Here is a 17,779-nt window from a genome sequence, read left to right as displayed (position 1 = left end):
CCCATTTTCCGTATGTATCCACAATAATTTATCTTCAGTAATTACTCCATTCAATGGAGTCTGCATAATGGCCCGAACTGAAAGTTCATCTAATGTAGTTTCAATCAACTCCTTCTTCCACCTGTAATCCTCATCAATAAGCTCATTCACCATCTTCAAATTTGAAGCCTCATGTTCTTCATGTTTTGGACCAGGTTTAAACCCCATAAGGTTTGGCAACCATGGGTCCTCCCAAATTCGAATGCTTGTCCCGTCACCAACCGAGAAGCACATGCCTTTTTTCATGACATGCCTCATTTCTAACATACTTCTCCAAGTAAAAGTCATGGGCAACTTAGCTGCATAAGTCCAAAAGTTTGTATTTTTGAGATATTTCGCTTTTAGAAGTTTCACCCATAGTGCCTCAGGCTCTGTATGGAAACGCCAAACTAGCTTACCCACCAGAGATTTATTGACCATACCCATATTTCAAATACCCAATCCACCTTCTTTTTTACTAGCTTGCAATTTCTTCCAATTTATATTATGCATTTTAGGATTGTCTATATCATGCCCCACCAGAAATTTCTTTGATGTTTTTCGATTTTATCAACAACCCCTTTAGGAGCCAAATTAGTTGACAAAAAATAGATCGGTATAGATGCCAATTCACTCTTTAATAAAATCGTTCTTCCCGCATGGGAAAGAGTATTTCTCTTCCAACCCGACAAGTTTTTCTCAATCTTCTGCAGAAGGAAATCATACGATAAGATTTTGTGTTTGGGTTTCAACAAGTAAGTACCCAAATATGTGTCATCCTTCTTCAACTCTTTAACCCCCAAGATATTTAACACCATATGTTTTTTGTCTTCATCACAATTAGCACTAAGCTGAACTGAAGATTTATGATAATTAATTAACTGTCCTGAGCAATTAGCATATACATCCAAAATATTTTTTAGTTGACTAATATTAGCTTCTGATGCTTTCCCAAAGAAGAAGAGATCATCTACGAACATAAGATGACTAATGCTCGGAGCCAACCGATTAACCTTGAGCCCATAATATAACCCAATATTTTCAGCTTGTACAACCAACTTTGTGAGTGTTTCAGAGCATAGAATGAATAGATAAGGGTTGAGTGCACATCCTTGTCTAAGTCCCCTCTCACTTCGAAAATAACCCTTTGGTCTACCATTCAACAAAATAGAGAAGGACGCAGTCGACACACAATTCATGATTAATAAATGGGTATTAGCAATAATTCCGTACCTTCTGAGAACATCGCTTAAGAATTTCCAGTTCACCCGGTCATAAGCTTTTGCCATATCCACTTTCAAGGCGAAGGATTCATCTTTTGCCGAGGTGTGAGCAATAGAATGAAATACTTCTTGTGCCACGATGATATTATCTGATAATTGACGTCGTGGGACAAATGCATTCTGAACAGGTGATATGAGTTTTTCCAGGAATGGACGTAATCTACAAGTCAGGATCTTTGTAACCACTCTACATAGAACATTGCATAGAGAAATTGGTCTGTAGTCGATAGGAGTTTCTGGAACCTGCATCTTTGGTATTAGAGTAATAAATGTATGATTTAAAGAACTTGGTAGTTTACCCGTTATGAAGATTTGTTGAATCTGATTAGTTACATCATCACCAATCAAATTCCAACACTTATAAAATATTGCCGAAAAGCCATCAGGTCCCTGAGCTTTACAAGCCTTCATTCCTTTCAATATTCCCAGACTTCGTCCTTGATAGGGGGTTTAGAAATCATCATATTTTCCACAGTTGAAAGAGAATTAAGTGTTCCATTGGAGATTAAGAGTTTCTAAGATTAAGTGTTCCATTGGAGATGCTCTAATGTAAATCTCCAAAATTGTTTTGTTTGCTAATGTAGCGCGATAATTTTTTGTAAGGAAATGTTTAGTTGCTTTATAAATATACTAAAACTTCATTTCCATTGGTCTAAATCGTAACAAGACGAGTTGGATAATTTGAAATATTTCAAATTGATAGTATATAAATAGAATGTCTTCTTGAAATATCTCTATTTAATTAATTACCTTCACATGATCTAAGGGATCCTAATTGAGTTGGAGAAAGTTTTCAAGAGAAATCTTTGTGAACCTTATGTGACACTGGGAGTTTCTAAGACTAAGTGTTGCCTTGGAGATACTCTTCGCCTTAAGAAATTCTGGAAGTTCCGATGGTGCCTCCCAGAACCTATAGAACTTCCTAAGTCCATAAACTTCTCAGAAATTGTCATAGGTACTCTTCAATTACCAATTCCTGACGGTAATAGTGTATAAAGAAACTAAGGGCGACCAGTTGCTGACCATTTAGGGTCAGGCCGAAACCAAACCAATCAGTGGCGATTTGACTAAATCATCGATCACACTCGAACTGGTCGAGTCGTCATCGGCCTTCGTTTGGCTCAGTCCGGTTTGACCCGACTAAGTTCGGCTGGTCGGTCCAACCAAATTTAATTAACCAAACCACACACGAGGAGAAAAATGAAACTAAAAAGAACAATAAAAAATAAAATCAGTCTATAAACTATTTAATATTTGAATACCCTAAACAAAAATCTATTTCTTAATTTGTGATAATGTATATTAATTTATAGTATTATATAATATATATATAATTACTTACATAAATTATTAATCATACATATATACTAGTCTCCCGCTAGCACCAAAAGGAAAACAATCTAGTTTTGCTGAGGAATTTCTTCACCTAATATTATTCATTATATTAGGTTGATTTCCCAATTCAAGTTTTTGGTTTTAATTTCAGAATAAAATTCTCGATAATCCATGTAGGCTTTCAAAATCGAAGTTGTTATGTTTTAAAGAATTTTGATCATCACTGTATTCGTTATATTATGTTGATTTCACGATTCAAATTATGGGTTTAATTTGAAGCTTTATTATTTTTACAGCATGGACAGCAGACAAAGATTCATCACCTTACTCGAGGTGGTGGCACGTGAACTAGAAATGGAGGAGATAGAAGAGTGATTGGACGGTATTTTAGACTTTAGAGGTTGTTCAACATTCGGACAGAATTAGATGCTGATAGCAAACAAGGACGTCATTGTAAATTCAGTTTTCTCCAACATTTCAAGTTTTGAAGTCTATGCATAGGACTAAATATAGAACAAAATTAAATGTATTTATATTTTTTTTTTGATGAAATAAATATATTTATATATTAATGTATTAGAATGATAACCTCCAATATACCTTTAAACTATTTATAAGCATTCAAAGCTTCTAATATTATTTCAAGATGAGAAAACTCAATTCTTTTTCATTTTGTCCCATAAGATGAGCATGACTTGCAACAAGTATGACAACAATCAAAAATGGTGTGTTGGACAAATCATTTTACCTTGGTCCTGTTTGATTGCATTTTTTCAGAGAAAAAAATCTAGAACAGATAAACTTTCTTGCAGGGTTGTGGTTGAGAATTTACGGACCTCGTACGAAATTCGATTCTAGGCCTTTAAAAGACAAAAAGAATTACAAAAAAATTTGAACAATGTATAAGTTCTTTGTTAAAGGTGTATTTTTTTGTACAAGAATATAGTTTAGAATCTAAAAGCGAGTTTTTGAATGCAGTTCGTTTTGTATCACGATTTTTACATATTTTTGAAGTTTTTACAACTTTTAGATTTCTATTTCTCAAAACACTTCAAAAAATGCCCCCAAATTACAAAATGTTAAAGAAGTGTAACAAAGTAGAAATAAAGATTTAATTAGCAATGGTCATACAGCTAGAGAAATAGCAAAAGTAATATGCGGGCTGTTAGTTTTGAACCTTCGTCACACGGGTGGAACTAGAAAAGCTAACCATCCTGGCTAAGAGATTTTTATGTTAAGTAATGTATCTCAACTCTTATATACATTAACTCTTGGAAATTATCAAGAATGGGCCTTTATAGGTGGGGGGCCCAGTGCGAGCGCCCTGCTCGCACGGGCCCAAACACGGCCCTGCTTTCTTATGATTGGTTGGTGTTTTAAACAAAAAGAATATTTTTCGTGTCAATTTTCTCTACAAACAGAGAAAACTATGACCCGCCTCTTACTTGGGAATCTGCTTTCCCTAATCAAATACATCCATAATTGTGCATGGGTCCATTGGGATAAGGCCCAAATTAAACCTGAAAAGGGATTAGGGTTATATCTTCCCACAAAAAGTGATTTTAGTCCTTTAGCACTTTGGACCCAATTACCCTCGTAAACTGAAAGCTTATCCTACCCAATCCCTCCTCAATTTTCACCCCAAATTTTAAAGAGTCGGACGACCTCAATCCATCCGACACAACAAAACGACCCATTTTTTAAAAAAATATAAGAAAATTTTTGTATCTCACTTTCTCTCTATAAACATTCCTTATCTCTCCCTGAAACCATCAAAATTCTTCAACTGAAGTATCTCGGCGATATTAACTCTTCGTATCTCTTTAAAACGCTCTGATCTTTCATAGCTTCCTCTCTATCCATTAGTTTTCTCATTCAACCGTTGGACCCCAAAGAAGAAACGGTAGATTTGAAACGGAAAGCCAATCGGAACCGTCAAAGGTTACATTCATCAGCAGGGGTGAACATCGGCTGAATAACCAACTTTGTGAACCTATCCATAGACCGATCCAAAGGGTCGGGTTATTGTAAATCTCAATCCGAACTAATCCGTTTATGGTTTGGTTCGGTTACTGAACCAAACTATGCATGAACGATTTGGTTCGGTTGGATAATCGAACCAAAGGTTAAATTTTACAAAGAAAAAAAAATCGAGTTTTTTACTTTAAAACCTGCTATAATTATACTTTCGGCGTGCTAAAAATTAATATTATCTTACAAACTATTAAGTCTACATGTACGTGATTAATTCGACATAACTTATCAACATTCGAGGAAGATAAAAAAAATAATAAACAATTGAATCTCCACTATCCATCATGCCTAATCATATATTCTTACATATATATAATATATATAAAAGGTAAATGATTTGTTTCGGTATTTCCAGTTTTTCGTCAAACAAATCCATAGACCGAACGAACCCCCACGGTTTTGACCTTTTAGTGTCTAAACCAATTCGAATAACCATTAGATCGGTACCCAAACCACTCAAATCTATTTGGATCGGATTGATTTGGTCGGTTGGGATACTAAATGTACACCCTGTAAGAACTAGGGTTTGAGAGAACCAGATAAAATGAAATTAGGGCAAAGATATTGTCTTTTATATAGTCAACTCTAGTCAAATGTCAATGAAGACTAGGGTCATGGTCCAAGACCAAGTCAAGCAGTCCAAGTCCAAGTCAAGCAGTCCAAGTCAGAGCAGTTCATGAAGTCTGTGAGATGGTCAAGCACAACAAGGAACGTCTATAGGCACCTGTAACAATAAAGAATTAGTTAGGAAAACTAACTAATCAAGATTCTGTTAAGCTTGTAACTAACTCTAGTTTTCTTCTAAACTCTACCTATAAATGGAGTTAGAATTGTACTTAATATTCATTGAAATAAAATCAGAATTCTTACCAAGGAAATCTAACATGGTATCAATCTCAGATTAGATCCAAAATTAGGGTTTCCTTCACTTGAATTCAATAGCAATCAATTTAACACCTCGTAAAATCAAACACAAAGCAAAAGATGATTAATACTCAGTAAAATTCATCATCATTTCATAGTTCTATAGATAATTTTTGAAGAAGAAAAAGAAATTTAATCAAGGTTTTCAAGGAAGACTTACTGTTTCTTCAGACTTGTCTTCAAGCACGCTTCCACAATCAATCATGGCTTCAGCAAATCTTGGTAACCTTCCTCCTATATCTTCTGTTACTAGTTTTATTACAGAAAAACTTGATGATTCTAACTACATGATGTGGAAGGATCAAGTTGAAACACTGTTAGTAACATATGATCTTCTAGGTTTTGTTAATGGTACCATTGAACCACCACCACAACTAAAAATAATACATGGGATTGAGCAAGTTAACCCTGATTATCAAATTTGGAGGAGTAAAGAGAGTTTTGTCAAATTATACCTTAAGAGTACTTTATCCAAAACAGTCTATTATGATATATATGGACTGAATTCAGCTCAAGAAATTTGGGATTGTCTTAATCTTACCCATAATGAAGGTCTTGAATCTAAGAAAGACCAACTTAGAAAGAAACTACAGTCAATCAAGAAGGGAAATGTTTCAATTTCTGAATATCTCAGAGAGATTAAACAATTAGCAGATTCTCTCATCTCTGTTAATGATAGAATTAGTGATTCAGACTTTGTCAGAATTGCTATTCAGGGACTAAGTTCAGATTATGATCAATTTATCATTGCCTTAAGAGCTAACAATGAACTATTAACCTTCATACAACTTAAGTCTAGACTCACACAACATGAACAGTGGCTTATTTCAAAACAAGAAGACCAAGAAGCCTATTATGTTAAGAGAACAGTGAATAGACAAGTTAACAAGCCATCTCCTTCATACTATAGAAATCAAAATTCTGCAAAAAGGGATATGTCTTCATCCCAATAGCAGCATATTCATTCTGATAACATCAAGCATAAGAATCAAAAAGCAGAGGATTTTGACTTCTCTATTGTCCCTTGTGGCATTTGCAAAAGATGGGGTCACTCTGCTGGGGTCTGTTACTTTAGGTTTATCAAAAACAAATCCCACAGTGGATATCATACTGAATCTAAAAGTGAGCAAGAAATTCAAGGTTCAGGAACACCCAAGGAACCTATTGAGTCTCAATCCTTTTTATATGAAGATGAATCACTTCTAGAATGCAATAATGCTATTATATATGATTATGTGTATGAGGATGATGACTCTACTGATGTTTTTCATGAATGTCATACTGCAATTTGTGTTGATAGTGATGATATATTTTTAGACTGTGAGTCAGAAATCATAAGTGATACAAAAGATGATATTATTATAAATGAAGAGTGTCATGTTCTCACCTCATCCCATAAGTCAGATATTAAGGATCAAGCTTGGCTAGCTGACACTGGTGCCAGCAGCCATATGACACATTCAGCTGCAAATCTCAAGTCTATTCAGCCATATAATGGAACAGAGGCTGTCATGGTGGGTAGTGGTAATCTTCTATCCATCTCTAGTATTGGTAACTCTCAATTATCAACTTCAAGTCATGATTTTACTCTGAATAAAGTACTTTCTGTTCCTACCCTAAAGAGAAACTTGCTGTCCATATCCAAGTTTACAAAAGAGAATTCATGTTCTGTTGAATTCTCTCCATGGGGTTACAACATTAAGGATATTTGGTCACAAAAAGTTCTAGCAGAAGGTCCTGTTAAGAACAATCTATATCCTATAGAGGTTCATTCACATAATCTACATTCTGATCAGGCTCATGTGGCACATGTTGTTACTAGTTTTGACATTTGGCATGCTAGACTAGGACATTCTCATAATGGGGTTATTAAGCAACTACAAAAAGAGAATAAGATTGTTGTTTCTAACACCACAAGTCAAGTTTTCTGCAAATCATGTGAAATGGGCAAAAGCAAATGTAAACCATTTGAAGCTTCTTCATCCACAACTAATACACCTTTATATCTAGTTCATTGTGATATTTGGGGACCAGCTCCTGTGTGTACTCCTAATGGAGCAAGATACTATATACTTTTCTTAGATGACTATAGCAAATATAGTTGGATATACCCAATGAAGCTCAGGTCAGACAGTATAAGGTGCTTTACTCACTTCAAAGCAACAAGTGAAAATCTACTCAAGTCAAAAATTGTGTATTTCCAATCTGATGGAGCACCTGAGCTAAAGAAAGGTGACTTTAGGGAGTTTTTGGATTCAAATGGTATTCTTTTCAGATGCTCCTGTCCTTACACTCCACAACAGAATGGTAAGGCAGAGAGAAAACACAGACACATCACTGAATTAGGTAATACCTTATCCTTTCATTGTTCTTTACCTAAAAATTTATGGTTTGATGCTTTTAACACTGCTGTCTACATCATCAATAGAGTCCCAACACCTACATTAAAAGGTTTTTCTCCCTTTGAGACTCTATTTCATTTGTCTCCTGATTACACCCAATTAAAAATTTTTGGGTGTGCTTGCTATCCTCATCTTGGAGAGCTTAGGAAGGATAAGCTCAGCCCTAAAAGTATTCAATGTGTATTTTTGGGCTATAGTGCTGAACACAAAGGTTATAGATGTTATGATCCTGTTTCTAAAAGGATTTACATGTCTAGGCATGTTACTTTTGATGAGAACAATTTTCCCTATGCTCACATCAATAATTCTATGCCTAGTGGTGATCAGAATACTAATTCTCAGATAATATTACCTCTGCCTACTTTGGATACAAATCAGTCTGTCTCAACTAATTTGGGCACATCTAGTATTAACACTAGTCCACCAGCAAATACAGTATCTAGTTGTCTATATCCTCCTGAGTTGGGCATTCCTAGTAGTTCTACTAGTACACCAGCAAACTCAACACAACAAGTCCAACAACAACAGACTGACTGTGTTATCACTAGAGGCAGAAATGGTATTGTGAAGCAAAAGCAACTTCCATCTGATTTTGTTGCCCACTATTCATCATCTCACCTATTAGATGTTGCTTTCTTATCCATTTTGGAGCTTCCTACTGAACCCACTAATTATAAAGAAGCTTCAAAACATCATGAATGGGTAAAAGCTATGCATGAAGAGTTTTCAGCATTACAAGACAATGAGACATGGTCTTTAGTACCCTCAAATGATAAAATGAACATTCTTGGCTGCAAGTGGGTATTTAAATTGAAGCAGAAAAGTGATGGGACTATAGAAAGATACAAAGCCAGATTAGTAGCTAAAGGTTTCCATCAACAAGAGGGTGTGGACTATGAAGAAACATTCAGTTCAGTTGTTAAATCCAACACTATCAGATTAGTTCTTTCTATTGCTGTCTCAAGGACTTGGCAAATCAAACAATTGGATGTATCAAATGCTTTCTTACATGGAACTTTAGATGAGGCAGTATATATGGTACAACCCCCTGGGTTTGTTCAAAAAGGTAAAGAAACTCATGTCTGCCACTTACAAAAAGCTTTGTATGGCCTCAAACAGGCACCAAGGGCCCGGTTCAATAAATTTGCAACCTTCTTATATGAATATGGTTTTCAGAAGAGCAGATCAGATCAATCAATGTTTGTGATGCATAGTAACTCAGAGATTATGGTTCTTCTACTCTATGTAGATGACATAATCCTTACAGGAAGTTCAAATATTCATATTAGCAATCTAATTACTGATCTTAGCAGACAATTCAAGATGAAAGATTTGGGATTACTATCATACTTTCTGGGTATAGAAGTTACTTATGATAAACAATCAAGCTCTATGATGCTAACTCAGAACAAATACACACTACAACTTATCAAGAAAGCTGGGTTATTAAATTCTAAGCCATCAAAGCTTCCTGTATCTAGTGGACAAAGGGTATCTATTCACAATGGTGAAATTCTTTCCAATCCAACTGAATACAGAAGTCTGGTTGGGGCTATTCAGTATTTGACCTTAACCAGACCAGACATTTCATTTGCTGTGAACTACACAGCTCAATTCATGCATAGCCCTACATCAACTCACCTTATTTTGGTCAAAAAGATTCTTAGGTATTTAAAGGGTTCAGTTGGTTCTGGAGTTCGATTATCTCCAAGTGATCTGACTACTATTACAGCTTTCTCAGACTCTGACTGGGCAGGATGTCCTGACTCCAAAAAGTCTACAGCTGGGTATTGTGTCTTCTTGGGGTCGAACATCATATCTTGGAGCTCAAAGAAGCAGGCGACAGTAGCAAAGTCATCTACTGAGGCAGAATATAAAGCCTTATCAACAATGGCAACTGAAGTTGTATGGATTTCTTACCTGATGGCCGAGCTTCGATTTCCTTTACAAAAACCATTCAAACTTTACTGTGACAACATAAGCGCGAAATACCTTGCCTCCAATCCAGTATTCCACGCGAGAACGTAGCATATTGAGGTCGATTTTCATTATGTGAGGGATCTGGTTTCGGAAGGATTGGTTGCAGTTTATCATATTCCCACTCAAGATCAAGTAGCGGATATCTTTACAAAGGGATTAGCTTTTGATCTGTTTCAGAAGTTGAGATCCAAACTTATGGTTCATCGCCTCTCTCTTCCCCATTCGTTTGAGGGGGGCTGTAAGAACTAGGGTTTGAGAGAACCAGATAAAATGAAATTAGGGCAAAGATATTGTCTTTTATATAGTCAACTCTAGTCAAATGTCAATGAAGACTAGGGTCATGGTCCAAGACCAAGTCAAGCAGTCCAAGTCCAAGTCAAGCAGTCCAAGTCAGAGCAGTTCATGAAGTCTGTGAGATGGTCAAGCACAACAAGGAACGTCTATAGGCACCTGTAACAATAAAGAATTAGTTAGGAAAACTAACTAATCAAGATTCTGTTAAGCTTGTAACTAACTCTAGTTTTCTTCTAAACTCTACCTATAAATGGAGTTAGAATTGTACTTAATATTCATTGAAATACAATCAGAATTCTTACCAAGGAAATCTAACACATCCCCATTAACCAGGTGCAACCAACCGAAACCCCAACCGTTGAGGTGAAGTATTTATAGTCCTTTGCATGTTTAGGATCTGTTATATGATGTTTTTTCTATATTTGGGTAAGTTTTGGTGATGGTGTTTAGGATTTTAAGGTTTTATCTGATGTATGGTTAAGGGTTTTTGGAATTTTGTCATTTTTTTTCCAACCAAGATTTTTGTTAATGCTTCTATGTATTCTTAATTTTTTAAAAAAATTTACCAGACTATAATATTATTAGTCATACAATATTCAAAATGTCATATGGGAATGAACCAGTTTTGCTTCATACAAGATGAGTTGTTCATAAAGCAATTAAAATGGAAATTGTTGTTAGTTTTCATTTACCATTCACCTAGTAACATAATGGAAACCGAAAATTTAATGAAGCAAAATAAGTTTTTTTGTTTCACAAAACAGTTAAAATGACATTGCATTACTTCTTATTTATTTGAAATTATGAAAATTGTATAACAAAAAAATGTACATGTGTGTGCAAAAAAGTAAAGAAGATGACACAAAAAATCAAACCAACAACAAAGCATAGAATTTTCAACAAAAAAAAAACAACAAAGCATAGAAAGGAGACCACACCAACACAAAAGAGCTCAACATTGTTTTTTTTTTTTGATGAAATTCAACATTGTTATGTTATCAGCCGATAAACTTTAAGTTGAAAATTTTACATTTTGTTGGCAGCAAAATGAGTATTTCATCTGCCAAACATATATTGCTTACTGAAAGTTATATAGAACATACACAATGATGAGAATAACTTGGAACATAATGTGTTTCACTATAGCAATAATAAGTTTTTTTCTTTGCAAATGACAAAGAATTCCAGACGGAAGATAATATTGAAGTTCAAATATTAACTCTGGAAGTTGCACTGTTGTGGTAGGAAGGTTGCTTACACTTACCATAAATTCTCAGGTCCCTTGAAATGTTATCCGAACCCTCCAACCGTACTTTCCTTGGGCTTCGGATTTACGTCTGATTAACGATGGAAGTGTTTTTCATTCTTCATCAAAGGTGCGTGGTTCGTCATAGTTAGGGACGGGGTAAGTATATTCCTTGTATGTGTTGACATAAGATTCCGTAGTCCACACGGGGTCGTAGAAACAATCTTCATCACCGTCTAAACTTTTAATACATAAGATGGCGTGCTCGTAAGGAATACCATCAACATGCCACCTTCTGCGTGTATACGCGTAAGTAACTAAATCTAACCTAAAAATATGTTCTATGTCAAAGCAATACCTTTATAAATGGCCTTTAAACCAACTTTTAACCTTTCTTCCTAACTTACAGTAAGAGGCAAATACAATGAATAACCTATTCAATAAAATGCGTTCTCCCTAGTAACCGTATTTTTACAACAAGATTTGGTAAGAAATGCATCCATCTGCTGTAGTATAATGAATGCATCTATCTATAATTGCTTCTCGTAACGACGCTTGCTCGATGTTTTAACAACTAACTCTACTTCTTCACCTAAAGTTGTCTTAGTTTTAGAAACTTCACACAAGATAAGTTATCAGTAATCTAAAATTGAAGGAAAGTTCGAACTCATTATTATGTATTACAGTACATCAGGTATATGTGATGAACCCTTGAGTGTGCAATGAGTAGAAAAGCACAAAGCATTTCATAACTATTATTCAGGTCAAAAACATACAAAGACTAAAATACCCTTTTGTATTTTGTGTAACTAATTTTTTTTTTTTATTTTCTTTAAACTTTAAATTTATATAATTTTTTCTTGAGATGTCGGGATTTCTATGAAATTCATATATTTAAAAAGGATCTCTTTCTAACAAGATGCACATTCAATACCTTTTAAAAAAAATTACCTTTTTGTGACCGTTTTTCAGCAAACTAGGTTTGAAAACTGCATTTTCAAAACTTGCAAACTGGATTTGCAAAATGTAAATTGCACTCTTGATTTGCAAGCTTTACAGAAAGTAATCCCGAGTTGTAGATTTTGCAAACTCGATTTACAAATCGAGAACAAAAAAAACTGAAGTTTCTTCTTCTTCAAATCTGAAAATTTCATTTTTATCATCATCAAAAAAATTGCACATCATCATCAACATCAGCATCGTCATCAAAATCAAATTCATGTATCCCTGAGTTGTTCTTCACAAGAAGTAGAGAGAGGGGAAGAAAAAAAAAACTTAAATCGAGTTTAATGGTGGTTATAATGAAAAAAAAAACGGCGAAGTAGAAGAAGAATCGAGAAGAAGAGCTAAAACACGTATCATCCTTCATCTTTCAATATTGTTCAAGTTTAGAGAAGAGTTAAAATCGAGTTTTATGGTGGTTATGATGAAGAAAATCGACGAAGAAGAAGAAGATTCGGAGAAAAATGAGAAGGAGATAAGAAAAGAAGATGAAGAAGAGTCCAGAAGAGGAGGAAGAAAAAACCCTAAAACTTTTTGGATTTCTTGAGAGAGACAATGATTTCCTATGGGTTAGGGTATTTCAGGAACCAAACAATTACAAAAATGACCTGAACAATAATTATCAAAATTATTTTAAACTTAGACCTATTAGTATCTATAATATTTTGGTAACATCTTAATAGGAAAAGATCAAGTTTTTTTTTGTTATTATGATAATTAGGTTTCCGGCACGTTCTACGAACGCGACAAATCTTTCTTGGCTAACGTTGGAGATGAGTAATAAATATATGTTGACGGGGTAATGAAGAAGAAATAGGGACGGAATATCAATCGACTCGTAAATAAGTTATAAATCGTGAGAGACAATCGTGGGTACGGAGAGAAATACGTGGGTAGTAGTTATTGTAAGGATATTCTAACCGATTTTGGTCGATTTACATTAATACCCTTCTGTTCTGAATCAATCTACACAAGAGGATTTTATGTCAACCGTCGAATATAATCGATATCTAATTCCTAATAAAAATAGACGGCCAGACTTATCCCAAATAACAGACTGACCTAGTTTTGTATGTAAGACTTTTTGGACCCAAACAACCACTTTTTTAAAAAGATACTTCATCATTATAGCTATAAAGGTCACTATAGTTATTTAAAAATGTATTTTTTCCCCCTAAACAGACAAATGACAAGGTTATGATTTTATGATTTTAATTTGGATTAATTCTATTTTAGCACAAGCGAAAGAACTTCAAATTTTTTAAAAAATTTTTGTAGCAGCCAAAATGAAATGACTTCTATTTTTTTTTCAAGTATCGAAACCAAATTAAAATTCAAGAGAGATGATAAGAAAGAACAATAAACCTCATTTTGGGACCACGGGGCACAAACTTAAAATCTAATATGTAAGGTTAATTTGAATAGGAAAATTTTGTCAAAACTCCCTATAAATTTTTTGTTTTGGTGAAAAATGATCAGTCAATATTTTTTACTCTAGGTACTTGTTTAATTTGCAACAACTTGCGATAGCTTTCCAAAAGCTTGCAACACCTTGTGGCAGCTTTAAAACACGTTGCGATAGTTTTGTAACACCTTACGACAAATTTGAAATAGCTTCCCAACACCTTGACACGGTTTTGCATCACTTTGTAACACCTTGCGACACCTTGTAAATAGCTTCGCAAAAAATATTGATTTTTTAACTTAAAAATGTTTAAAAATTGAATGGTCAATTTCTTGTTTTGGATATAGTAGTTTACTTTCAATTTTGTACCCTAAAATTATTGAGGGGTCCATTGGTCCAAAAAGGGGGCCAAAATGAACATTTCACCCAAAGTTGCCTAAAAATGAAACGGAGGTCCAATGTGTCAGTTTGGGGGTCAAAATTACGTAAAGGGCCCTTAGAAAATAAAGTATTTACCGTTCATGCCATCGAAAATTACAAAATTGCCATCGAAAATTCTCGGGAAACGATTTTTTTTCTGAAAAATAATCGGACAACCCGTCCATCAGAATCTGTATTGTTCAGAAAATTACGGAACAGCCACCGAAAAATTCCCGGGAAACGAAATTTTTTTCGAGAAATTATTTTATTTACTGGAAATTTTTTTCTGTACTAGACATTTTTGCTGGGCGGGAATTTGAAATTTCGTAAAAAAATTTGAAAATTTGGGCGGGAATTTTAAATTTCGTTTGAAAATTTCAAAACTTCGAAAAAAAAAATTTGTGACCGGGAAATTATTTTATTTACTAGAAATTTTTTTCTGTACTAGATACTTTTGCTGGGCGGGAATTTAAAATTTTCAAAAAAATTTCAAAATTTTCCCGGGAATTTGAAAATTTCGAAAAAAATATTTCGTTTGAAAATTTCAAAAAAAATTTGAAAATTGGAATTTTTTGTGTACGGGAAATTATTTTATTTACCGGGAAGAGATAGTTTGCTGGACGGGAATTTGAAATAAAAAATTTTGAAACTTTGAATTTTTCGTGTACTGGTAAATTATTTTATTTACCAAACATTTTTTTTTCAGGAAAACGTCAGCATGTCCCGTCCAAGGGCAAGAGGGGAATAAAAAAAAAAAAAACTGACATTTGGACCTGCAACTAATTTTTGGGCAAGAGTGGATTTTTTTTGGGTTTACCCCCCAGATTTTGGACTGTTGACTCAAAAATCCAAAATTATTTCAAGATGAGGACAGAAGTCAACGGCTTATTATGCACTTTTAGCAAAGGGGTCCACTAATGGGCCTTTTTTTTCAGGAGCTCATCGTCATTTCAATAGACTAGAAGCAGCCTGCCTAGCCTCGTTTACTGGTTTGTGTCGAATGGACCAGTCTTAGTTGACCTGGATCCATACACGGGCCGGCCCGATACGGCCCATGACTTCAAGTTGCTTGACTCAGATAGACCAGGTCTTTTTTGACGGGCCGCCCGGCCACTTAATACCACTAGCCTCTCTCTCTCTCCCTCTCTCTACCTCTCTCTAAATCTGAACTGAAGTAGGGCGGAGCCACCACCACCACCAAAATCATGGGAAAAACAGAACCATTAACACCACCACCTCCACAGAAACCCACTCTATCAAAAACACCTTTCTCTTTCCTAAATCTTTTAATCGATTTAGACACAGCATGGTCACTCACAATCCACACAATCTGCAATCCCATTCCTCGTTCAATCCTAAAAGCCCTAGAAATCTCTGGCGACGGTCGTTTCTTAATCCCAATTCCAATCGCTCTATTCTTCTCAAATCTCTCTATTAAATCCAACCATCTTCAATCAATCCTCATCGGTCTATTAATTGGATTTGTAATCGATCTTATCCTCATTGGTCTAATGAAGTTCTTAATCAGGCGACCTAGACCAATTTACAACAAAGGAATGAAACTAACTGTTGCTGTTGATCATTGGTCTTTTCCTAGTGGACATTCATCTAGGGTTTGGTTCTTTTCATCTTTTTTATATCTTAATTCAACTTTGATTTCAAGTTGTATCAGTCAATTAGGGTATTATGATGGTGATGATGAAGATGGTAAAATTGTAAAACTTTTTATTTTGATTGTGTGTTTATGGTCTTCTCTTACTTCAATTTCTAGGGTTTTGCTTGGTCGTCATTTTGTATTTGATGTAATTTTTGGTTCTTGGTTAGGTGTTTTTGAGGCTTTATTAGTGCATAAATTGTGCACTCTTTAGGGCTTCAAAAACAGTTAGTTTTAGAGCCCCTTTTTTTTAAGTTTAGTTTACTTTGAAGGTGTGAAATTGTGTAATTTAATTGTTTGATGCACTCATTTTTGCATCTTAATGGTTATAAGTTTGTTGTATTAATAGAATGACTCAGTTTGATGAAATGCACAAGTTATACCATTGTTTTAGATATGTACATTCTAGGGTTTCAATTTTGAGTTTACTTTGACGGCATGAAATTGTGCAACTTAGTTGGCGTAATGCACTAATTTGTGCATTTTAATTGTTATAAGTTTGTTGTATCAATAAAATAACTCAGTTAGATAAAATAAAGATCGAGCGTCATTGTTTTTTGGGTACAAGTGTGGATGATGAAGTCTTTTAGGAATTCAACCAATATTATGTAGAAAGCTGCTTAGGTTTAATATGTTTTTACAATGTTCATTATAAGTAGGACTTTTCTGAGTCTTGTAGTGTAAACTCTAATGGTAAATTTTACAAGATCATTAAGCCTTATCATGAACTAATTGTATTATAAGTAGGACTTTTCTGAGTCTTGTAGTGTAAACTCTAATGGTAAATTTTACAAGATCATTAAGCCTTATCATGAACTAATTGTAAACTTGAATGTGGACCCCCTTTCTCCAAAGGGCCCAACAGTTAACCAGAACCATCAATTCCAAGCTCTGTGGGAGAAGCAAGTGAGTCAATGAGAGGTACCCGGTGGAGCGTGTCATAAACCCTAGCTATATACAAAGTAGTTAGGTGTGTAGGCAATTGTAATTTTTAAAAAGTTTTCATATTTGATTCGTCGAGCTATCCAAAACCCTAAATGACTTACTCGGGTTGAGTTTTAGATGTTTATTCTTTGTCTCACTTGTTCGTCTGATAACTCGTTTGTTATAATTTAAATTTTTGATTTAGAAGTTGATGTTCTTTCGTCAGCTATACTTTTTCTAATTCCAACTACATAAAATTGTATGTACCCAAGGGGTTGGGATTGTACCACAGGCCTGCCTGCGAAATTTCAAGTCTACCCAGTCTTTTAATCCACCGTGTGGCATTTTGGAGAGATGATTCTTCAGAAATTGAATTTAGGTCTTGGAGAATGATACATTTTATGCTTTGTCCTTCTGGTTAGTTTTTTATTTAGACCGTTCCACCAGATTAATGATCTAGGTCAAAACTGAAGTAATAGACTTCTGTAATGAAGGAAGAACAAACTGTTCTGGTTGAGCTACAAGGTCTTTTACATTTTCAAGATGGACTCAGATTAACATGCTATGAGATGAAGAACAAATCTATACTGTCATGGAATTTACAAGATGGTTCGAGAAGGTAGAGGGGAGAGAATCTTACAACTATCCGAAGAGTCTCCACAGGGGTTTCTTAATTCTCTCTTCCTGCAATCTGTTTTTTTTTTTATGCGACTGAATATCACGAGAGTAATGGTTACATTCCGGGCCATTTTCCAGTAAAGAAAATAAAAATGGACAAGAAAAACGAACAAACAACCAATATAATCCAATTCATTGCTGGTTGTGTAGAAACTCCCATTTAAACCCAACTCCTTCAAC

General features: G+C 34.7%; 1 protein-coding gene across 1 annotated transcript; it reads left to right on the top strand.

The window, feature by feature from the left end:
• The first annotated feature begins 15,461 nt into the window (after window positions 1–15,461).
• LPPBETA (Phosphatidic acid phosphatase (PAP2) family protein) lies at window positions 15,462–16,390 on the top strand. Its single transcript, XM_086641379.1, has one exon. It carries the CDS (start codon window positions 15,549–15,551, stop codon window positions 16,209–16,211), a length of 663 nt encoding a protein of 220 aa, XP_086497505.1. The 5' UTR covers window positions 15,462–15,548; the 3' UTR covers window positions 16,212–16,390.
• Window positions 16,391–17,779: the final 1,389 nt, after the last annotated feature.

The sequence above is a fragment of the Eschscholzia californica genome, unplaced genomic scaffold, assembly GCF_041429995.1.
Source record: "Eschscholzia californica isolate CP2 unplaced genomic scaffold, dmEscCali1.0.p SCAF_5, whole genome shotgun sequence".
In the NCBI taxonomy this organism is placed as follows: Eukaryota; Viridiplantae; Streptophyta; class Magnoliopsida; order Ranunculales; family Papaveraceae; genus Eschscholzia; species Eschscholzia californica.
Note: the sequence above shows the minus strand (reverse complement) of the source record. Positions and strands in the feature narration are given on the sequence as shown.